Source organism: Staurois parvus, unplaced genomic scaffold, assembly GCF_062004578.1.
Source record: "Staurois parvus isolate SC_StPar_1 unplaced genomic scaffold, SC_StPar_1.0 ptg002296l, whole genome shotgun sequence".
Lineage (NCBI taxonomy): Eukaryota > Metazoa > Chordata > Amphibia > Anura > Ranidae > Staurois > Staurois parvus.
Window position 1 is genome coordinate 7,132 of NW_028320092.1, and position 24,689 is coordinate 31,820.

Genomic DNA, 24,689 nt, shown 5'->3' on the forward strand with positions numbered 1-24,689 from the left:
TCTCTGCAGTAATCATCCGGGATATCGGCCGCAGCGCCCCGACTTTGACTATAAAAGAACGCAGGGAAGGTTTTGGGTAATAAAATAACATATAGAAAGTCTAATCCAGGCAGTTCCTCCAATGAGAGCGAGCGATCTCCGGCTGAAGAATGATGGCAGTTCTGGTGAACACTGATTACAGCCATGAATTAGGGCCCCTCCAGGGACCGGTAGTGCATACCTATAAGGAATGGAGGCCCCTCCAGGGACTAGCAGTGCACATCTGTGAGAAACCCTTCAGTGATTACATACAAGGCCGTGGGAAGAGGAAGATCAGGGTGGGGGTCCGCCGTTATAGCCTTCATCACCAGTATAAGGCACCTGTGAGACCCCCACAGACATAGTGCAGGAGAGAGACAACCCACCACCTACAGGAGAGAGATCCCACCCACCTCCCCAATGCAGGGGGGAGAGAGAGAGAGACAACCCCACCACCTACAGGAGAGAGATCCCTTCCACCTCCCCAATGCAGGGGGGAGAGAGAGAGAACCCCACCACCTACAGGAGAGAGATCCCACCCACCTCCCCAATGCAGGGGGGAGAGAGACACAACCCCACCACCTACAGGAGAGAGACCCCACCCACCTACCCAAAGCAGGTGGGAGAGAGACACAACCCCTTCCACCTACCCAATGCAGGGGGGAGAGAGACACAACCCCACCACCTACAGGAGAGAGACCCCACCCACCTCCCCAATGCAGGGGGGAGAGAGACACAACCCCTTCCAACTACCCAATGCAGGGGGGAGAGAGACACAACCCCACCACCTACAGGACAGAGATCCCACCCACCTACCCAAAGCAGGGGGGAGAGAGACACAACTCCACCACCTACAGGAGAGGTATCCCACCCACCTACCCAAAGCAGGGGGAGAGAGACACAACCCCACCACCTACAGGAGAGAGATCCCACCCACCCACCTACCCAAAGCAGGGGGGAGAAAGACACAACCCCTTCCACCTATCCAATGCAGGGGGGAGAAAGACACAACCCCACCACCTACAGGAGAGAGATCCCACCCACCTACCCAAAGTAGGGGGAGAGAGACACAACCCCACCACCTACAGAAGAGAGAGATCCCACCCACCTACCCAAAGCAGGGGGGAGAGAGACAGGGAGACCCCCTCCTGCATCCCCCCACCAACTAAGAAATTAAACCCCCCCCCCCATATAACAAATGCAGGAAAGAGACTGCCTTTTCCTGCATACTGAGTGCAAGAGGGAATCCCTGACCTATCAAGAGAAAGACCTCCACAGACTGAGGGGGTAGGCAAGAGATCAACACCCCCACATTATGTACAAGAGACAGACTCCCCATACTATGTACAGCAGTTACCCCTCTCTCCATAGCAAGTCCTGGTAAAGGAGAGAGACCCCCTTTCCCCCCTGCCCTCCATACTATGAACAGGAGCAAGACATCCTCCATAGTGAGTGCAGGCAAGGGACACCCCCCTACACTATGTACAGGTAAGAGGCAACCCCCCCGCCCCATAGTTTGGAAAGGGGGGGAGCATCCTCCCTCTTGTACATATTGAGTGCCGACAAGGGACCCCCACCCTCATACTATGTACAGTGAAGGAGACAACTCCCCCATACTATGTACAGAATACCCTCCACGGAGAGAGCAGACAAGGGACCCCCCATACTGATCTCGGGTGAGTTTGGCACTGGTTGCTCAGGACTCCTCGGGGCTCCAGAGAGTAAAGGAACAGCGCTTGTAAACGGTAACATCAAATCTCAGTCTGCAGTTTCTAGAGCGTTCCAGAGCGCCTCTACATTATAATCCGGGGGTTCCGGCACGGACTCGGCGATGCATTTGTGGGGTAAGACATTGGCTCCGTTCAGGTAAAAGCTCATCATTCACAATAACGTCCTCGCCCAGGTACCGTCACGTTCTCCATCCGTACCTGAAATACAAAAGACGGAAAATGTCACACGCTCCACGTGAATGAAGATCTTTGAACTACAGTAACCATAGCAACCAATCACATTCTGAACTACGGGGTGACATTGAAGGAGAGATGAGAATATCAGAAATATGTTCGGGATTCAGTAATAAGGACAGAATTTAGAATCTGAATAGACAGCATGAGGCCAGGACTAACGAGGAACCGTAGATGGCCGTAGATGGCTCGAATGTCCATCCAGTTCCTGCTGATCCGGCCGAAATTCAAGTCGGTGGCCCTTCAAACACTTCGAAAAACAAAATCTAGCCATGTATAGCTAGCTGAATATTGAGCGGCTAACAAATCCTTGATGAGGTCTTGTAGGTGTTGCTAGGCAGATTTTAAATGCAAAACGCATCAAAAACGTGGCAAGAACACAATACATGCTTTCTGCAGCATTCCCATTGAAGTCTTTAGAACCAAAAACGCAACGTTTTGTGTTAAAAAAAAGTCCTGACCCTTTCCAAAAAAACACACCGCGTGAAAATGCAGAAATGTGAACCCGTCCCATAGGAATCATGTTAACCACTTCCCGTCCAGGCCATGTATATAAACGGCCGGACCGTGGCAGTGCAGGAGAGGGTGGCTGTTTATAAACGGCCTCCCTGCCCCCTGCTTGTGCGCGTTCCCTGGGAGCGTACAGCACCGCGATCCGGTGCCTGCTGTGTCCTCTGGACACAGTGGAACACCAATCGTCGTACAGGACCTCTGTGTGCGGTCCCGATCATATGATCACTGATTGGCCATTCAGTGATCACATGAAGAGTTGTAAGCAAGATGTCACTTCTGACATCATTGCTTACTACGTGTGAAATCTGTGAATGATCACAGAGATCACATGGTACAGGGCCATTCACAACAGCCTTGTACCATGTGTCTCACAGTATTTGTCAATGGCTGCAGGAATGCAGCCAGAGAGAAGGAGAAATGATTGGTTTTACAGCCTTTATGGGTGTAAAAGCAATCGGTGTAAAAAAAAAAATGTAAAAAAAAAAAATCTTCAATCACCCAAAACATAAATAATGATATAAAAATAAAATTAAGATGTAAAAAAACCTTTTTTTAAATTATAATTTTTGGTTATAAACTAATTTTGGGTTATTTTTTTTTTACATTTTGGCCAAGATTTAGGATGAAATATTATTTATTTGCAAAATGTTATAAGAAAAACACTTTTTTCAAAATTTTTGGACTTTTTCATTTAGATAGCAAAAAAAAAAAAAAATCCAGCTGTGAATAAATACCACCAAAATAGAGTTTTATCTGTCTCAAAAAAATGCTAACAAATTCATTTAGGTATAGTGTTGCACGACCGCGCAATTGTCATTCAAAGTGTGATAGCGCTGAAAGCTGAAAATTGGCCTGGACAGGAAGGGGGTGGAAAGGGTCCGGACTGGAAGGGGGTGGAAAGGGTCCGGACTGGAAGGGGGTGGAAAGGGTCCGGACTGGAAGGGGGTGGAAAGGGTCCGGACTGGAAGGGGGTGGAAAGGGTCCGGACTGGAAGGGGGTGGAAAGGGTCCGGACTGGAAGGGGGGGGGGAAGGGTCCGGACTGGAAGGGGGGGGGAAAGGGTCCGGACTGGAAGGGGGTGGAAAGGGTCCGGACTGGAAGGGGGTGGAAAGGGTCCGGACTGGAAGGGGGTGGAAAGGGTCCGGACTGGAAGGGGGTGGAAAGGGTCCGGACTGGAAGGGGGGAAAATGGACTGCTGTGTGTTTCTGCAAAATGCTGCAGAAAACGCATATGTGCGAACCAAGGGTTAAAGCATGGAAATACAACGTATTGAAATGCTGGAAGGCTCTAGATGAGGCTGGGTGTCACTATTGGGGGGGGGGGGGGGGGATGGGAATTCTGGAGGGGGTTTGGGAACTCTGCAGAAGACTTAGCGGTCCTTTGGAGGATGAAGTCTCTGGAGGGGACTGGATCTCTGCAGGAGGCTGATGGCTTTGCAGGGGCAATAGAGGAGACTGGAAGGCACTGCATGGGGCTGGGAGGCACTGTGAGAGGTTGAAAAGCACTCTGGGACACTGTTGAAGTTTGCGGGCATTATGGGGGGCTGCAGGTTCTGCAGCAGGCTAGGGGGTACTATGGGAGGATGGCGGTTCTGGAGGGGGTTTGGGGACTCTGCAGCACACTTAGTGGCTCTTTCGGGGATGTTGTCTCTGCATGGGAAGGCACTGCATTGGGCTAGGAGACACTGTGAGAGGTTGGTAGGCACTGTGGGACACTCTTGAAGGCTGTGGACATTATGGGAGGGCCGGAGGCTCTGCAGCAGGCAAGGGAATACAGTGGGAGGATGGTAGTTCTGGAGGGGGTTTGGGGCACACTTTGTAGCTCCTAGAGAGACCTCATCTCCAAAGAGCCACTAAGTGTGCCCCAAACCCCTTCCAGAACTGCCATCCTCCCACTGTATTCCCTTGCCTGCTGCAGAGCCTCCAGTCTGCCCATAATGTCCACAGCCTTCAAGAGTGTCCTAGAGTGCCCAACAAGCTCTCACAGTGCTTTGTAGCTCCTAGAGGCCTCCTCTCCAAAGAGCCACTAAGCACTGTGAGAGGTTGGTAGGCACTGTGGGACACAGTTGAAGATTGTGGGCATTATGGGAGGGCTGGAGGCTCTGCAGCATTGTGGGAGGAAGGTGGTTTTGTAGGGGGTTTGGGGAACCCTTAGTGGCACTGTTGGGTATGAGGAGTCTCCAGGAGCTGGGAGGCACTGTGGGACACTGTTGGAGAATGGGGGTGTTATGGGGGGCTGGAGGCTCTGCAGCATGCAACATTGTGAAAGGAAGGTGGTTTTGGAGGGGGTTTGGGGAACCCTTAGTGGCTCTGTTGGGTATGAGGATTCTCCAGGAGCTGGAGGCACTGTGGGACACTGTTGGAGAATAGGGATGGTATGGGGGCCTGGAGGCTCTGCAGCAGGCTAGGGGACATTATGGGAGGATGGCAGTTCTTGAGGGGGTTTAGGGCACACTTAGTGGCTCTTTGGAGATGATGTCTCTAGGAGCTACAAAGCACTGTGAGAGGTTGGTAGGCTCTGTGGGACCCAGTTGAAGATTGTAGGCATTATGGGAGGGCTGGAGGCTCTGCAGCATGCAGCATTGAGGGAGGAAGGTGGTTTTGGAGGGGGTTTGGGGAACCTTTAGTGGCTCTGCTGGGTATGAGGAGTCTCCAGGAGCTGGGAGGCACTGGGGGACACTGTTGGAGAACGGGGGTGTTATAGGGGGGCTGAAGGCTCTGCAGGATTGTGAGAAGTGGTTTTGGAGGGGGTTTGGGGCACCCTTAGTGGCTCTGCTGGGTATGAGGAGTCTCCAGGAGCTGGGAGAATGGGGGTGTTATGGTGGCCTGGAGGCTCTACAGCAGGCTAGGGGACACTGTGGGAAGCTAAGTGGTGCTGTGACCAATGGAGGTACTATAGGATCTGGGAGGAACTGTGGTAGGTTAGTGGATCTGCAGCAGGCTGGAGGCCTGGATCGAGGGAGGCCATGGCCCCGCAGTGCACCACAGCCTGGTGGTTGAGAAACACTGAGCTAGTAGACCAGTCAGTTGACAAACTGCAGGCGGTGGCAGTTCATGCTGAATCATCTGCAGGTGGTGGGAAAGATGAAAGTGCATCAGGATTCTAGCTCACAGGACAGCTTAGTGAACCTCAGAAGTGTGCTCATCTGCCTGTGTGTCCAGCCAGCTAGAGTTGGTTAAGTCTCCCTCTAGTGTTGGCAGATGGTATTGCAGTCTGTTCTGACCGTTTCATAGCCTTGTTTCAGCTTCCCAAGGCAGCTCTTTTCTAATCCTGAAGTTAACTGCTCTGGCTAGAAAGTCACCTTGGGCCTTATCTTTGACATACAATAACTCCTAGCAGCCAATCACATTGCAGTTCACAGTGATAGGTTTTCTTACACCGATTCCTGAATAAGTCTGAAGGATCCCCAACAAGGTCCGATCTGGGCATACACTGTATTTTCTATTATAAAAGTAGTTCTGGGTGGAGACAGAACAAAGATGTGGAAAAATGTGCATTGTAGAGGTCTCTCTGGTCTCCTCCACCACCCCACCAAAATACAAGGCAGGCTCACGGCAACTTCTAGGCACTGCAGTGACAGGAGGACACGATGGGGACTTTTCCCAGGAAGATGCAGTAGATCTACAGTATCTGTGTTTGTATTCCAACAGACGTTAGTACAAGAACTATAAAGTCTTTTAGAAAAATAAAAATCACTGCCTGAATCATATTCCTGTTTCCTGGGTGCCCCATGTAGCTGGTAGTACCCCTTACAGCACACAGCAGAACCTTGATCACAGGATACCCAGCACACCGGACTCCACCCTGATGGGGGGTGATTAGGGCCGATCACAGTGCAATGTACAGGCAGGTGGGGGAGGAAGGGGAGTGTTGTGTCTTCCCAGGGATAGAAGAGACTCACAGCCACCCTTTGCGCTCTCTAAAAAAGGATTCTATGGTAAATCTCGGTACGGCGTATAGAATGGTGGAATCAAAAGCAAGAACCCATATTATCGCTGTTTTCTAGGCTGATGTTAGAAAAAAAGTCTTAAAGCTCCAACTCACCCATTGTCCAACAGCTGAGCTCCACCCCACTATAGAAGACTCCAGCCAGGAGTGTGAGCGAATACGAGACCCCTTCATGATTGTACAACGCTTTATCCGCACTCCATCTTCCACCGTTACTCCTGGCCCAATCGTCACATTGGGCCCAATGGAGCAATTTGTCCCGATCTTGGCAGTGGGATCCCTACAGAGAAGTAGAAGAAGTTATGGAGAGGTATGTTTGCAGAAGGGAGAGGGATCTACATCATCTATATCATCACTGGGTGCAGAAGAGATGTAGGGATCCCCCCATATAGCCAAAAGTATGTGAACCCCCTTCCTAATGATTGAGTTTCAATATTTCCAATGAAGGGTCCTGGTTGGTACTCAGTTATACAAAGACATTGGAGACAATTGTGCTCTTCCAACCTTGTAACAATTTGGTGAACCCTTTTCTGTACCACCATGACTGTGCCCCCGTGTACAAAGCCAGCTCCATAAAGACATGGTAGTACCAGTTTGGTGAAGACCCTTTAATGTACCACCATGACTGTGCCCCCATGTACAAAGCCAGCTCCATAAAGACATGGTGGTACCAGTTTGGTGAAGACCCTTTTCTGTACCACCATGACTGTGCCCCCATGTACAAAGCCAGCTCCATAAAGACATGGTAGTACCAGTTTGGTGAAGACCCCTTTCTGTACCACCATGACTGTGCCCCCATGTACAAAGCCAGCTCCATAAAGACATGGTGGTACCAGTTTGGTGAAGACCCTTTTCTGTACCACCATGACTGTGCCCCCATGTACAAAGCCAGCTCCATAAAGACATGGTGGTACCAGTTTGGTGAAGACCCTTTTCTGTTCCACCATGACTGTGCCCTGTGTACAAAGCCAGCTCCATAAAAGACATGGCTTGACGAGGCGGAACTCGAGTCTCTTGTCCAGAGCCCTGACCCCAACCCTACTGAGAGGGCCGTCTTAACAGCTACATAGGCCCCTGGGCACAGTAATGCTCTTGAAGTGGGTAATGATCATGGTCGACAACTTAATATTAATGGCCATGGGGGGGGGGGGGTGGCCATTTCAAATTTATGTAAAACAAAAAAAAAAAGGTAGTGAAATAGGCAACAAAGTGCAGTGAGAAGAGAAGCAGTGATTATTTCCTGCCCCTAATAAATAATAATAAATAGATCCCTAGAAAGGGGAAGATTTCCTCTGGCCTGTAGTTGCTGTTCTCTCCTTATGGTGGCAGCAGAGTACAGCAGTGTAGGTTGTGTGAGGAGTGTGATAGGAGGACAGATATACAGCGGCCCCTCCATACACATCGCAAGGCGTCTCCCGGTGTCACCCAATTCCCCCCACCCCCGTAGCCTGTGTATATCAACTTACCACCAAGACGTTCCCCACAAAGCCGTGCCCGGCGTGGAGCCAGTCAGGGTGTTTGTGTCTCACAGACTGCAGGTACATGCACATGCCGGTCAGGAAGTCTTTGGGTTGCCCGATGTCCATCCAGAACCCTGCAGACAGGAAGATGTATCAGTCACATGATGGCGATTCGTTTTCTTACCTCGCTGAATTTTGATACTGCAGGTGACTGACGGGCTCCCATACCACTCCCCCTTCTCCTTTCTCCTCCCTCGGCCATTTTCCTCCACCTTACCCCTATTACATCCCTCCATTTCCTATCCCCTGACCTCTTTACCTTCCCTTCACCCATCTCCCATTCCATCCATGGAGTCCCACATGCAGCCTCCTCCAAGAGGCTGTCCACTAATTCTATACAGCGGGTATAGAAAGGAATTAGTGCTCTTTAATTAATCACATTTTGTTGCTTTGCAGCCTGAAATGAAGACAGACACAGTTTTTGTTTTATCCAGCTGTATTTACGCAGCAACTTATTACATCCAAGTGAAAGATATAACACCAACATGGCAGAAAAAAAACAAAAGCAGGATCACTGAGTTGGAAAAAGGATCACCCCCCCTTCCTAAAAATGACTTGTAAACTCAATTAGGTGTAGCTAATCACCTTCTCAATGGCACACAAAGCCATTTGAATTTCAGCTGTGATCATTTTGATTAGCTCAGCATGAAAAAAGCTTTCCTGGAGCATTTCAGTCCCTGATAGTGCAACTGAAGCAAACAATATACTATGGGTGGAAAGGCACTGTCACCGGGATCTCTGGGATAAAGTTGTGGATAGGCACAAGTCAGGAGATGGATACAAACAATGTCAAAGGCTTTATCAATGCCTAGAAGCAGAGTGAAGTCTATTATGAAGAAGTGGAAGGTATCTGGTACAACACAGACCCTCCCTGGATCAGGACGTCTCTCCAAACTGGATGATAGAGCCAGAAGGAAACTGGTCAGAGAGGCGACCAAGAGGCCTCCAGCAACTGTCCATTCCTCTGGGGTCTGATACCCTCACTGCCCTCCTACACCCAAAAGCTGACTTTTTAGACCATTATTCAGCCAAAAGTATACATATTTATAACACGGTTACAATTTTCTGGAATCTCTTGCTTATATGGTTGACATTATATGCCATATATACCTAAAATTAAAGCCCCCCCCATACACAACAACCCTCCTCAACATACATAAGGCCCTAGTCTTCCCCCCATCATATTACATATAAGGCCTCAGTGCCTCTCCTTATTACATAAAGCCCAGTATCCCCCCAGTTACACATAAGGCCCTGGCCCCCCCTTCCCATTACACATAAGGCCCTGGTCCCCCCCTTCCCATTACACATAAGGCCCTGGTCCCCCCCTTCCCATTACACATAAGGCCCTGGTCCCCCCCTTCCCATTACACATAAGGCCCTGGTCCCCCCCTTCCCATTACACATAAGGCCCTGGCCCCCCCTTCTCATTACACATAAGGCCCTGGTCCCCCCCTTCCCATTACACATAAGGCCCTGGCCCCCCCTTCTCATTACACATAAGGCCCTGGTCCCCCCCTTGCCATTACACATAAGGCCCTGGTCCCCCCTTCCCATTACACATAAGGCCCTGGTCCCCCCCTTCCCATTACACAAGACCCTGGTCCCCCCCTTTTCCATAATACATAAGGCCCTGGTCCCCCCCTTTCCATTTTACATAAGGCCTTGGTCCCCCCCCCTTTTCCATAATACATAAGGCCCTGGTCTCCCCCCCCCTTTTCCATAATACATAAGGCCCTGGTCCCCCCCTTTTCCATAATACATAAGGCCCTGGTCCCCCCCTTTCCATTTTACATAAGGCCCTGCCCCCCCCTTTCCATTTTACATAAGGCCCTGGCCCCCCCCTTTCCATTTTACATAAGGCCCTGGCCCCCCCCTTTCCATTTTACATAAGGCCCTGGTCCCCCCCTTTTTCGTAATACCTAAGGCCCTGGTCCCCCCCCTTTTCCATAATACATAAGGCTCTGGTACCCCCTTTTTCCATAATACATAAGGCCCTGGTCCCCCCCCCTTTCCATTTTACATAAGGCCCTGGTCCCCCCCCTTTCCATTTTACATAAGGCCCTGTTCCCCCCCCTTTTCCATAATACATAAGGCCCTGGTCCCCCCCCCCCTTTTCCATAATACATAAGGCCCTGGCCCCCCCCCTTTTCCATAATACATAAGACCCCTGATCCCCCCCCTTTCCATAATACATAAGGCCTGGACTCCCCCCCTCCACCTCATACATAAGGCCCCAGTGGTTCCCCTACTCACCTTGTAGCTCCATTGCAAATAATTGTCCTTCCTCAGCCATGGCCGGGAAAATCTCTTTCTCAATGGACGTCGGGCGGAGCTGCAGAGAACAGACATTAATAATGTATGTAATTTGCTAAACTAATACATGCAGAGTAAGGATGACTATAACCCAACAATTTATTTATTTCAGGTACTTCTATAGTGCCATCATTTACATATATATTGTACATTCACATCAGTCCCTAACCCTCAAGGGGTGTACAATCTAAGGTCCCTAACTCACATTCATACATACACATACTAGGGACAATGTAGACAGGATCCAATTAACCTATCAGCATGTCTTTTGGAGTGTGGGAGGAAACCAGAGTACCCGGAGGAAACCCACGCAGGCACAGGGAGAACATGCAAACTCCAGGCAGGTGGTGCCATGGTTGGGATTCGAACCAACAACCCAAGTACTGCCAGGCGGAAGTGTGAACCATTTAGCCACTGTGCTACCCCAACAATGCAGCGAATCCACCGATCCCCCTCCAACAGCAGTAGTGTACTGACTAAGACTTCCCTATAACTGGGGGCAGCACAGTGGCTAAATGGTTAGCACTTCTGCCTGGCAGTACTTGGGTCGTTGGTTCGAATCCCAGCCACGGCACCACCTGCCTGGAGTTTGTATGTTCTCCCTGTGCCTGTGTGGGTTTCCTCCTGGTACAACGGTTTCCTCCCACACTCCAAAGACATGCTGGTAGGTGAATTGGCTCCTGTCTAAATTATCCCTAGTATGTGTATGTATGAATGTGAGTTAGGGACCTTAGATTGTACGCCCCTTGAGGGTTAGGGACCTTAGATTGTACGCCCCTTGAGGGTTAGGGACCTTAGATTGTACGCCCCTTGAGGGTTAGGGACCTTAGATTGTACGCCCCTTGAGGGTTAGGGACCTTAGATTGTACGCCCCTTGAGGGTTAGGGACCTTAGATTGTACGCCCCTTGAGGGTTAGGGACCTTAGATTGTACGCCCCTTGAGGGTTAGGGACCTTAGATTGTACGCCCCTTGAGGGTTAGGGACCTTAGATTGTACACCCCTTGAGGGTTAGGGACCTTAGATTGTACACCCCTTGAGGGTTAGGGACTGAGGTGAATGTACAATATATATGTAAAGCGCTGCGTAAATTGACGGCGCTATATAAGTACCTGAAATAAACTCCTCTTCTGGAATGACAATGTAATAGTCACTATAAAACTTGTACAGGAGTGCATATCAGGGGCCCTTCAATCAGCTGAGCATACATATTTAGTTGAAAGGTGATGGAAGAAAGGTGATTGGTTGAGGTTCTCAAGCCTTGCCTGTTCCATCATTCATCCTGAGAACCATCAGGACAGCCTGTGATGTAGTACAAAAGGGGACCCCAGCAGACTACACTAAGCAATGCATCGCACTGCCCTACCCATGCATCGCCCTGCCCTGCCCATGCATCGCCCTGCCCTGCCCATGCATCGCCCTGCCCTGCCCATGCATCGCACTGCCCATGCATTGCACTGCCCTGCCCATGCATTGTACTACCCTGCACATGTACACCTTCCTGGCTTCAAACAGATCAGAGTGACTACTAACTTTTCTCCTTTGTGATGGAGACATGAAACGGTCACCTGATCTGGCTGGGTGAGTCAATAGTCACTTCATGTCAATGGTCAGACTTTGATCCGAGAGATAATCCCACCTTCCTCATAGGACTGAAGGTGCAGCCGAGACAATGTACCTTGTCAGTGTTCTGTTGTCCCCCATGCTGGAGCTTTAGGGGCCGGGTGTAGGGGGATCTTCCTCTGCCTCTGCCATAGCGCTCAGAACAGGGTTTGATGACTGGAAAAGCTCATTGTTGGGTTGCTGAAAGGACAATCACTACGCAAGGGGAAATCTAACTCCAGGATTCAGTTCCTGTTGATTCTCTCCTATCAGCAGAGAACATTTTTCCTTCAGGTTGTAAATGAGTCAAGGAAGTGAAAATCCTACTAAAATACATCAGGTGAGTGACTGAGTCACCACCACACCCAATGCAATACATTCCCTACCTTTGACTGTGTCACATGACTGCGGGGTGCTCCAATGGGCTGGCAGGGATACTTCCATGGACCATTACACCTAGTGCTATAAAATTCCTTCCAATGGCTGCGTCACATGACTGCGGGGTGTTAGTATGCCCTGGCAGGGATAGACCATTACACCCAGCGATATACATTTCCTTCTAATGGCTGTGTCACATGACTGCGGGGTGTCCTATGGGCTGGCAGGGATACTTCCATGGACCATTACACCTAGTGCTATTAAATTCCTTCCAGTGGCTGCGTCACGTGACTGCGGGGTGCTAGTATGGGCTGGAATGGATGCATCCATAAACCATTACACCCAGCGATATAAATTTCCTTCTAATGGCTGCGTCACGTGACTGCGGGGTGTCCTATGGGCTGGCAGGGATACTTCCATAGACCATTACACCCAGCGATATAAAATTCCTTCCAATGGCTGCATCACATGACTGCGGGGTGTTAGTATGCGCTGGCAGGGATACTTCCAAAGACCATTACATCCAGCGATATAAAATTCCTCCCAATGGCTGTGTCACATGACTGCGGGGTGTCCTATGGGCTTCCAGGGATACTTCCATAGACCATTACATCCAGCAATATTCAGTCCCATCCGATGGCTGTGTCATATGACTGCAAGTATTCCTACGAGCTGGAAGAGATTTTTATAGACCAACATACCCAATGATACAAGATCCCTTCCTATCACTTGGGAACATTTACTAAAACTGGAGCACACAGAATCTGTGGCAGCTGTGCTTAGTAACCAATCAGCTCCTTACGTCAGCTTGTTCAGTTGAGCTTTGACAAGAAATCCTGGAAGCCGATTGGTTTCTATGCACAGGCACACTACATTCTGTGTGCTCCAATTTCAGGAGATCCCCTCCATTGTGTCACATGACTGCTTGGTGTCATTATGGGTGGGCAGGAATACTTCTATAGACAGACGTGATCTGTACACCCGGATCAGTACAGTGCTGAGGTCAGACCAGCGCAGACATACGTGAGCCCTGCCTGTGCCATCTTGTTACCTGGATCCGGTTCAGTATAGACGGGCAGAAGATATATAATCCGGAGTTGATCTTGTTGGATACGAAGACTTGCGGTTTCTCGACAAATCGCTGGATACTGCCCGTTTCTCCCTCGTATACCACCACGCCGTACTTCGAGGGTTCCTCCACCTTTGTAACCTGCAAAGAGAGAAGAATATCTTTTATTGGATTCCAGCTCTTCCTCCTCGGATGTCTGTCTCTGCACCCTGAACACCCCCATTTCCCTGTCTATTCCTGGAGGGGTAATAGGAATGGTCATTGTAAAGACGACATTGTACATGACTGATGAGCACACAATAACCCCCGGTTCACATCTGTGCGGGTGGTGCCGCTGAGGATCCGCACAAAAATCCGTGCAGCCGCACCACCCGCACAGAGGAATGTGGACCCGCGGGTGGGTGCCATTAATTCTAATGGCACGCCACCCGCATTGGAAATCACAACCATACTGGGAACCTCAGTTCCTGTGAGGGCTGCGTTTTCCGAAGAAGTGCAGGGACTTCTTCCCTCCGTGTCCTGGGGCACTGGAGTCCATTCAAATGAACAGGCTCTCATGCCCGAGCAGCAAAACGCAGAGATGTGAACCTAGCCTTATAGACCATTATTAGTAATAATCGCTGGTATTATTATTATTATTATACAGGATTTATAGAGCCAACAGTTTGCTCAGCGCTTTGCAATATAACGGGAGACAATACAGCAACAATACAGTTCAATACAAGAGGGATAGGAGGGCCCTGATCCTGGGAGCTTACAATCTAAGAGGTAGGGGCTAGTGGTACAAAAGGTAGTAACGGTGGGGGATGGACTGGTTGGAAGAGTAGAAGATTCCATTATTAGCTGATGGCAGGATAGGCTTCCCTGAAGAGAGAGGTTTTCAGAGATCGCCTAAAAGTGAGCAGAGTAGGCGAGAGTCTGATAGATTGGGGTAGAGAGTTCCAGAGGATGGGGGAAGCACTGGAGAAGTCCTGGAGATGAGCATGGGAGGAGGAGACAAGGGAGCTTGGGTGATATTTAGAGACAAGATTGGTGATGTAATTTGGGGCGGAGTTATAAATGGCTTTATATGTTATTGTAAATGTTTTGAATTTTATCCGTTGGGCAACGGGAAGCCAGTGGAGGGATTGGCAGAGAGGGGTGGAGGACACTGAGTGGAGGCCAGTGGAGGGATTGGCAGAGAGGGGTGGAGGACACTGAGTGGAGGCCAGTGGAGGGGTTGGCAGAGAAGGATGGAGGACACTGAGTGGAGGTCAGTGGAGGGATTGGCAGAGAGGGATGGAGGACACTGAGTGGAGGCCAGTGGAGGGATTGGCAGAGAGGGATGGAGGACACTGAGTGGAGGCCAGTGGAGGGATTGGCAGAGAGGGGTGGAGGACACTGAGTGGAGGCCAGTGGAGGGGTTGGCAGAGAAGGATGGAGGACACTGAGTGGAGGTCAGTGGAGGGATTGGCAGAGAGGGATGGAGGACAATGAGTGGAGGCCAGAGGAGGGATTGGGAGAGAGGGGTGGAGGACACTGAGTGGAGGCCAGTGGAGGGATTGGCATAGAGGGATGGAGGACACTGAGTGGAGGCCAGTGGAGGGATTGGCAGAGAGGGATGGAGGACACTGAGTGGAGGCCAGTGGAGGGATTGGCAGAGAGGGGTGGAGGACACGGAGTGGAGGCCAGTGGAGGGATTGGCAGAGAGGGTATGGCCAACACACAGCCTTAGCTTCAATCGGACAATCCCACAATCACTGGAAGTCGTATCGGTGTGCCCGGGGACTTCTCCTTTAAGCCCCCACCAGCCATAAGCTGTATGGTACGCACAGACAACAGGGAAGGTCGCACTCACCACAATGGTCCCCTCCTGCCCGTGTTGCCGGTGGAAACGAACCATCTCTTCGAAGGGGAAGTCGCAGATGACGTCACTGTTCAGCACAAAGAAAGGCTCCGCGTTTTCGGTCAGTAAGTCTCTTGCGAGAGCGAGCGGCCCGGCTGTGTGTACAGGAGGGGGGGGGGGGTCACAAATCCGACTGCACAGACTGGACTACAACACCAAAACCTCAGTCCATTCGCGGACTGTAAGGGGTGCAAGACTCACCTGTGCCCAGCGGCTCCTTCTCATGGGACATGGAAATTCGGATCCCCAGCTGAGGGAGACACAGGAAATACAGAATGAAAAATGCCTGGGCTGCTGGAGCCACAGACAGAAGTAAATATAGACAGAGCCGTACAGAATACACAGGCAGAGGAAGTGGAGGATCACCATGACCCCTCATCTGAGATCTGCAGGAACACCGAGGATGGGGCTCACACTATTGACTCTCTATCTGAGATATTGGGGAGACTCACCCTCTTCTCCTGCTCCTTCATCTCCTTCTCCAGCATGTCTGACATGTAACTGACGGCCAGGATCACATGTTTAACCCCCGCCTGTCCAGAAGAGAGAAGACAGTCATACAGAGTCCAATACACACAGATCTTCTGATCACATTGAAAGATATAGGAACTGCCCGCCTGAGAGATATCAGATATCCCGATATCAGATTGATTGAGGTTACCAGGAGACCAGTTACCGATCCCTGCACACGGTAGAGGAGACCGGCTTTACAGATCCCGTACACAGTATATGAGGCCGGCCCTGTAGATCCCCATACACAGTATATGAGGCCGGCCCTGTAGATCCCCATACACAGTATATGAGGCCGGCCCTATAGATCCCCGTACACAGTATATGAGGCCGGCCCTATAGATCCCCGTACACAATATATGAGGCCGGCCCTGTAGGTCCCTGTACACAGTATATGAGGCCGGCCCTATAGATCCCCGTACACAGTATATGAGGCCGGCCCTATAGGTCCTGTACACAGTATATGAGGCCGGCCCTATAGGTCCTGTACACAGTATATGAGGCCGGCCCTATAGGTCCTGTACACAGTATATGAGGCCGGCCCTATAGGTCCCGTTCACAGTATATGAGGCCGGCCCTATAGGTCCTGTACACAGTATATGAGGCCGGCCCTATAGGTCCCGTTCACAGTATATGAGGCCGGCCCTATAGGTCCCCGTACACAGTATATGAGGCCGGCCCTATAGGTCCCGTTCACAGTATATGAGGCCGGCCCTATAGGTCCCGTTCACAGTATATGAGGCCGGCCCTATAGGTCCTGTACACAGTATATGAGGCCGGCTCTATAGGTCCCTGTACACAGTATATGAGGCCGGCTCTATAGGTCCTGTACACAGTATATGAGGCTGGCTCTATAGGTCCTGTACACAGTATATGAGGCCGGCCCTATAGGTCCCTGTACATAGTATATGAGGCCGGCCCTATAGGTCCTGTACACAGTATATGAGGCCGGCCCTATAGGTTGGATGGTTGTGTGTTTCATGTCCTCACCTTCACCAGAGCCTCCACCTGATGCAGAAGGATGGGCTTGTTGCAGAAATCCACCAGAGGTTTGGGGACGCTCAGAGTCAGAGGGCGGAGCCGGGTCCCAAAGCCGCCGACCAGGATTAAGGCCTTCATGTTCCTGTGACAGACAGAGGTCAGAGCAAAGCAGGAGAACCAACTGATCTATATCATGTACAGCACTGAGCAGGTATGGGGGGGGGGGCACTCATGGAGCTGCTGGGACCCTCCCATTCTACATCTCGGGGCCCCATTCTGACCAGAGGAAAGGTGTGATAGGATCAAGCTATCCACAGCAGCCGATAAATTGACCCCGAGCAGGAAGAGCGACCCCACCCGGGGAATGGAACGGACAGACAGAGATTTCGCTCGGCGTGTCACCGCACTGGGCAAACCTGTTCTCCCGCTTGGTACAATGGAGGAGACATTCCCTGCCGACTCATCCCACAGACGTCACCCACCACCGGGAGCCGCCAGGACACCCGACGTACGGAGGCTGAGGTGAGGTCATAATGGGACAGCTGGATGCTAAGGGATACAGAGGACAGGTGGTTGCTATGGGATACCACACATCTGGTTGCTACTGAATACTACACGTCATCTGGTTGCTAAGGGATACAGAAGACAGGTAGTTGCTATGGAACACCACACATCATCTGGTTGCTATGGGATACAGAAGACAGGTAGATGCTATAGGATACCACTCATCTGGTTGCTAAGGGATACAGATGACAGGTGGTTGCTATGGTATGCCGCACATCTGGTTGCTACTGAATACTACACGTCATCTGGTTGCTAAGGGATACAGAAGACAGGAGGTTACTATGGGATACTGCACATCATCTAGTTGCTAAGTGATACAGAAGACAGATGGTTGCTATAGGAAAACACTCATCTAGTTGCTAAAGGATACTGGCAATTGGTTGCTACGGGATACCACACATCTGGTTGTTACTGAATACTATACATCTGGTTGCTAAGGGATACAGAGAGCAGGTGGTTTCTATGGGATACAGCACATCTGGTTGTTACTGAATACTACACATCTGGTTGCTAAGGGATACAGATGACAATTGGTTGCTATGGGATACCACACAACTAGTTGTTAATACTATACATCATCTGGTTGCTAAGGGATACAGAGGACAGGTGGTTGCTATTGCATACCACACATCTAGTTGCTACTGAATACTACACTTCTAGTTGCTAAGGGATACAGAAGACAAGAGGTTGCTATGGGATACCACACATCATCTGTTTGCTATAGCAAACCACTCATCTAGTTGCTAAGGGATACAGACAATTGGTTGCTATGGGATACAGCATATCTGGTTACTAGTGAATACCACACATCATCTGGTTGCTATGGGATACAGAGGACAGCTGGTTACAAAAGGATAACACTCATATTCCCCACTCTACAACCCCAGTCCTCTGGAGATCTCTGTAGTGTCCGTATGGCATGGAGCCGGTGCACTACAGCTCCCAGCATGCACACCCCTCCCATAGAGCCCTAACTGGGGGGTGCGGGGAGCTGTAGTGTATCTATAGTGCCAGTCCTCCAGGCTGTACCCCTCACACTGGACATAATTGGAGTTGTAGTCCTCCAGGCTGTTCCCTCCCCCCCCCCACACAGGACATGCTGGGGGTTGTAGTCCTCCAGGCTGTTCCCTCCCCCACACGCACAGGACATGCTGGGGGTTGTAGTCCTCCAGGCTGTTTCCTCCCCCCCCACACAGGACATGCTGGGGGTTGTAGTCCTCCAGGCTGTTCCCTCCCCCACACGCACAGGACATGCTGGGGGTTGTAGTCCTCCAGGCTGTTCCCTCCCCCACACACACACAGGACATGCTGGGGGTTGTAGTCCTCCAGGCTGTTCCCTCCCCCACACGCACAGGACATGCTGGGGGTTGTAGTCCTCCAGGCTGTTCCCTCCCCCACACGCACAGGACATGCTGGGGGTTGTAGTCCTCCAGGCTGTTCCCTCCCCCAAACACACACAGGACATGCTGGGGGTTGTAGTCCTCCAGGCTGTTCCCTCCCCTCCACACACACAGGACATGTTGGGGGTTGTAGTTTCTTTGAGGTCCCCCATACACTCACTATCTCCTCCAGCAGTGTCTGTCCATGCTGGGAGCTGTAGTCCTCCTGGCTGTCTCCCCTCACGCAGGACATGCTGGGGGTTGTAGTGTCTCAGAGGTACCACAACTCCCAGCATGCTGCCCCCCTCCCCAAGCAGGGTCTGTCCACGCTGGGAGTTGTAGTCCCCCCGGAAGTCTCACCTGCTGCTCTCTCACAGCTTCCAGCTCAGCAACATTCAAACCTGAGGCGTCCACCGACAAGGGGCGGGGCTATCATCACACTTCCTGTTCCGGGCCCTCCCCTGGACTCCGCCCCTGTCCCCTCCCCCGGGCTCCCTCAAGGGTTGATGTGTCTCTCAACGCTCTAGGGGGCCCCGGGGGCTCCACTCTGCGGTCACGTCGAGCTCCGCCGCTCTCATCTCTCAGCTCCTCCCGCCTTTGCAGGGATTGGTTGACGACTTTCAGTCCAGAAGTGGGACCACCCCTGCACGAGAACTCTACCAATCCGGGAGCGGCACACCTCCCACTACGATTGGATGACGACCGACCGTTGCTATGGAGACAGTTCCAGCAACGCGGAAGAGCAGTGACAGAAGCGTGTGACGTCGGCAGCAGGGCTCATAGCGACCAATCACAGAAAATCCTGCTTGAGAGAGGCGTGGAGTCTGCGTTCCCATAGCAACCGATCACACCGCTCGGTAAAAATCCACATAGCGTCCGCTATGGGGGAGGATGAGCTACAGACTGGCATAGATTCCTGTTGGGGCTCCATCCAGCCAGACTCTCAGCTGAAGCGGAACTCCGATCCACTGTAATCCCGACCATCCAATCCTCGGGCCGGAGTGCGGCTTTACGTTTATGTGGGACCCAAGCAGAAGGTCTGTCCGCTCTATACACACTCAGATCTACAGTTGCAAGAAAAAGTATGTGAACCCCTTGGGATTACGTGGAGTTTTGCATGAATTGGGCATAAAATGTGCTCTGAACGTCATCTAAGTCACAACAATAGAAGAACACAGTCTGCTGAAAATAATACTACACAAACATTAGATGTTGCCATGGTTTAATTGCACATAACATGTAAACATTCACAGTGCAGGGAGGAAAAAGTATGTGAACCTTTGGACTTAATAACTGGTTGACCCTCCTTTGGCAGCAATAACCTCAACCAAACGTTTCCTGTAGTTGCAGATCAGACCTGCACAACGATCTGGAGTCATTTTGGACCACTCCTCTTCACAAAACTGTTTCAGTGTAGCAATATTCTTGGGATGTCTGGTGAGAATCGCTCTCTTAAGGTCATGCCACAGCATTTCAATGGGGTTGAGGTCAGGACTCTGACTGGGCCACTCCAGAAGGCGTATTCTGTGCTGTTGCAGCCATTGTTTTGTTGAATTACTTGTATGCTTTGGGTCATTGTCCTGTTGCATCACCCATCCTCTGCGGAGCTTCAGTTGGCGGACAGATGGTCGTACGTTTTCCTGAAAAATGTCTTGATAAACTCTGGAATTCATTTTCCCATCAATGACAACAATCCGTCCAGGCCCTGAGGCAGCAAAGCAGTCCCAAACCATGATGCTCCCTCCGCCATGTTTCACAGTGGGGATGAGGTTTTGATGTTGGTGTGCTGTGCCTTTTTTTCTCCACACATAGTGTTGTGTGTTCTTCCCAAACAACTCAATCTTGGTTTCATCTGTCCACAGTATATTTTGCCAGTAGTGCTGTGGAACATCCAGGTGCTCTTTTGCAAACTTCAAACATGCTGCAATCTTCTTTTTGGACAGCAATGGCTTCCTCCGTGGTGTCCTCCCATGTACTCCATTCTTGTTTAATGTTTTCCTTATTGTAGATGTGTCAACAAAAATGTTAGCATGTGCCAGAGATTTCTGTAGGTCTTTAGCTGACACTCCGGGATTCTTCTTCACCTCATGCAGCATTCTGCGCTGTGCTCTTGCAGTCATTTTTACAGGACGACCACGCCTAGGGAGAGTAGCAACAGTGCTAAACTTTCTCCATTTGTAGACAGTCTGTCTTACCATGGACACATGAACATCAAGGCTTTTGGAGATACTTTTGTAACCCTTTCCAGCTTCATGCAAGTCAACAATTCTTGATGGTAGGTCTTCTGAGAGCTCTTTTCTGCGAGGCATGGTTCACATCAGACAGTGCTTCTTGAAACCAGTAAACCCAAAACAGGTGTGTGTTTTTTAAGGGCAGGACAGCTGTCAGCAACACATCCAATATCATCACACTGATTGGAGTCAAGGTTGGCTCACTCCTGGCTCCAATTAGCTCTGGGAGAAGTCATTAAGCTAGGGCCTCACATACTTTTTCCTCCCTGCACTGTGAATGTTTACATGTTATGTGCAATTAAACCATGGCAACATGTAACGTTTGTGTAGTATTATGTTCAGCAGACTGTGTTCTATTGTTGTGACTTAGATGACGTTCAGAGCACATTTTATGCCCAATTCATGCAAAACTCCACGTAATCCCAAGGGGTTCACATACTTTTTCTTGCAACTGTACATCGGGCAATTGTTTACCATCATTTCCCGGGATCCTGACACCTGCACCACTGAGCTCCGCCCCTTTTCCAACCGCCCTGGAACAATCATAGCTAGAAAAATTCCTGAGCCTGCCCCTGCGGATCCTCACATTCCCATATAAGGACATGAAGAAGTGGAGAATATCGGAGTACTGAGGTAGGAAGGGTGATGGATCCTCATCAACCAAAACCTGAGGAGGGAAAAACTAAGTGGGAGCAGATTACTAACATCCAACTATATAGATGCATCATGAGCTCCCCGAAGGATCCGCCCGCACAGCGTGACCTCCCCGAAGGATCCTCCCACACGCCGTGACCTCCCCCCAGGATCCGCCCGCACGCCGTGACCTCCCCGAAGGATCCTCCTGCACGCCATGACCTCCCCACGAGATCCTCCTGCATGCCGTGACCTTCCCGCGGGCTCCTTCCGCACGCCATGACCTCCCCGCGAGATCCTCCTGCATGCCGTGACCTTCCCGCGGGCTCCTTCCGCACGCCATGACCTCCCCACGAGATCCTCCCGCATGTCGTGACCTCCCCGCGGGCTCCTCCCGCACGCTGTGACCCCCCCGCGGGCTCCTCCCGCATGGCGTGACCTCCCCGCGGGCTCCTCCCGGACGCTGTGACCTCCCCGTGGACTCCTCCTGCATGCTGTGACCTCCCCACGGGCTCCTCCCGCATGCTGTGACCTCCCCACGGGCTCCTCCCACATGCCGTGACCTTCCTGCAAAATCCGCTCACATGCCATGACCGCCCCGGGGGCTCCAGCTGCACACTGTGATCTCCTGTGGGCTCCTCCTACAGACCGTAACCTCCCCATAGGATTTGCTCGCATGCCGTGACCTCCCCCAGGGGCTCCTCCCGCACGCTGTGCCCTTCCCGCACGCCGTGATCTCACACGTGACATGACCTCCCCGCAGACTCTGCCCACGCGTCGTAACCTCCCCGCCGGCTCCTCCTACAAGTGATCTCCTGCATGTTGTGACTTCCCCGCGTGTGCCATAACCTTCCCGCAGGCTCCTCCCTCAAGCCGTGACCTTCCCCCGGGCTACTCCCTCAAACCGTAACCTCCCCACGGGCTCCTCCCGCACGCTGTGACCTCCCCATAGGTTCCTCGCGCATGCCGTGACCTTTCCGCGGGCTCCTCCTGCACACCGTAATCTCCCTGCGGGCTCCTCCTGCACACCGTAACCTCCCTGCGGGCTCCTCCTGCACAACGTGATCTCCCACACGCCGTAACTTCCCTGCGGACTCTGCCTACACTCCGTGACCTCCCTGCAGTCTGCTTCCACACATCTTGATCTCCCCATGGGCTCCTCATACACACTGTGATCTTACTGCAGGCTTTTCATACGCACCCTGATCCCACTATGGGCTTCTCCCACTCGTTGTGATGTCCCTGTGGTGTGATCTCCCACCCACAAGCCATGCTTTCCCTGAGGGCTGCTTCCACAGGCCACGATTTCCCTGTGGGTTCCTCATACATGCCATGATCTCCCTGAGGGATTCCCATACCCGCCATAATCAGCTACAGGCTCCTCAGACGGGCCGTGAGCTCCCACGCATGCTGCAATTTTTCTTCAAGTGGGTTCCTCACACAGTAACCTGCACTAAATCAGCCAAAGGTCGTATACCTAACCGACCCACCAATCAGGAGCCATTGGGTGTTTTCCAAGCATAACCCCAGTTGGCAGGTGCCATGAACTGAGTTGAGCCACCAATCCCACACCTTGGCGAGGTGGATTGGCTGGCAGGCCTGGATGACCCTTGGAGCTGTGCCGGCGGGAGCCTTTGCTCCTGGTGAGGACATTCAGGCCGGACGGACTAGGAGTGACATCCCGCTCCTGTCCCCTTGCTGAATTGGTCAGTAGATGAATTGGTCAACATTGGGGGCCAAAAGTCATTTGCTTCCTGGCAGCCCTTTAGGGGAACTTTAAAGCCCGGGAGAAATCATGGCTTCTTTATCATGCGACTGCTATAATTGGCTATCACAGCAGTCACATGATCATGAGTTCATCCCGCTGGCACCTGCACAGTCTTTACTGAGAACTCGGTGAAAGTTTGGTCAGCGCGCTGCAAGCACACTCTCAACACACAACCTTTTGCCGCTGCAAGCGTCTATGAGTGGCAACTGGGCACTAAAGCACTTGCAAGTACATATATGTACGAGGGGAATTCAAGTCAGACCAGGACTTTTAACCCCCCCTCTCTGTGTTCCCGAGTGTAGCTCGGGGTAAAGTTTCAGCACCACAAGCAGTAACCCCGAGCTACACTCGGGAATACACTGCAGCGTTGCTCCGGGATCTGTTCTTCACTTACCTTGTCCTGCGCTCCCGCGATGTCCCTCCTTCAGTGTCCCCGGCCTTCTCCTCCGGCCGATGCCGGCATCCATCTTCCGGGTTCCGTTCCCTGCGACGTCGGGACGTACGGGGGACGGAACTGGCGGGAAATTCAAAAATGTGAAAAAGTGACAAATCACTAAATACACTAAAATCACATAGTATAACATTCCTGTATCAAACCATTTCACATACATTTTGTCCCGAGTGCTTTGTCCGGCGCCCTGCCTGCATTTTTACTGTTCTTTCTCCTTGGAAACTGAGAAGCGTCCATGGCGTCCAAAAAGCGTCCCTTTAGGTCAGACGCAGTTTTAGACCGGCTAGAGAACAGCGATAGTAAATCAGAACCACTTGCAGAATTGAGTGATAATGATTGGTGGGGGAAATTCCTCATCAGACACTGAAAACGATTCTGCGACTGAGCTCAGCGATGTGCGAACTTGGCGCTCTATTTCACATTTCAGTGTTTTTGGTTTGATTATATTATTGAATTAAATTTATTATATTGTTTTTTCTGATTCTTAAATTATAATTTATGATTTCGGGTTTCAAATTTTATCCTCCCCGGGATGTTTACTAGACTCTTGTTCGGACAGATTTCAGTGAGTTATTCCTAAAAATTACAGGCCTACAATAAAAAAAAATATATATTTCCATGCAAAAAAATGTACCGCTTTGAGCACAGAAATACTGACATAAATCAGACCGCTAGGGAGGCTACTTTTGCAGGTATTAAAAGGGATGCTAGCATGGCGGTACTACAAGCAGTGGTGTGTCCTGTTTCAGATAGGCGGAGCACGTTGCGGGCCAGTCCAGAGACCATTAATCAAGATGGCAGACAACAGTGTCAGTGCATGCATGGAACGGTGTGTGGTGATGACATTTCTTGTGAATAAAGGCGTAAAACCCCCGGAGATCTACAAAAGACTTCAAGCACGGTACGGTGATGAGACGCTCAGTCGCAGTAAGACATTTGAATGGTGTAAAACGTTTCAAAGA

The 24,689-nt window shown here is 51.1% G+C and overlaps 1 protein-coding gene across 1 annotated transcript; it reads right to left on the reverse strand.

Annotated features, from left to right (window-relative positions):
• Positions 1-1,185: 1,185 nt before the first annotated feature.
• LOC149431301 (mannose-1-phosphate guanylyltransferase catalytic subunit beta-like) lies at positions 1,186-19,329 on the reverse strand. Its single transcript, XM_089665687.1, is given in 12 exon segments — positions 1,186-1,887; positions 1,889-1,921; positions 1,923-1,946; positions 6,539-6,720; positions 7,908-8,036; positions 10,219-10,297; positions 13,308-13,466; positions 15,163-15,305; positions 15,412-15,460; positions 15,663-15,743; positions 16,711-16,843; positions 19,005-19,329. Coding segments are annotated over 11 exon segments (1,119 nt in total). The 5' UTR covers positions 16,840-16,843; positions 19,005-19,329; the 3' UTR covers positions 1,186-1,776.
• Positions 19,330-24,689: the final 5,360 nt, after the last annotated feature.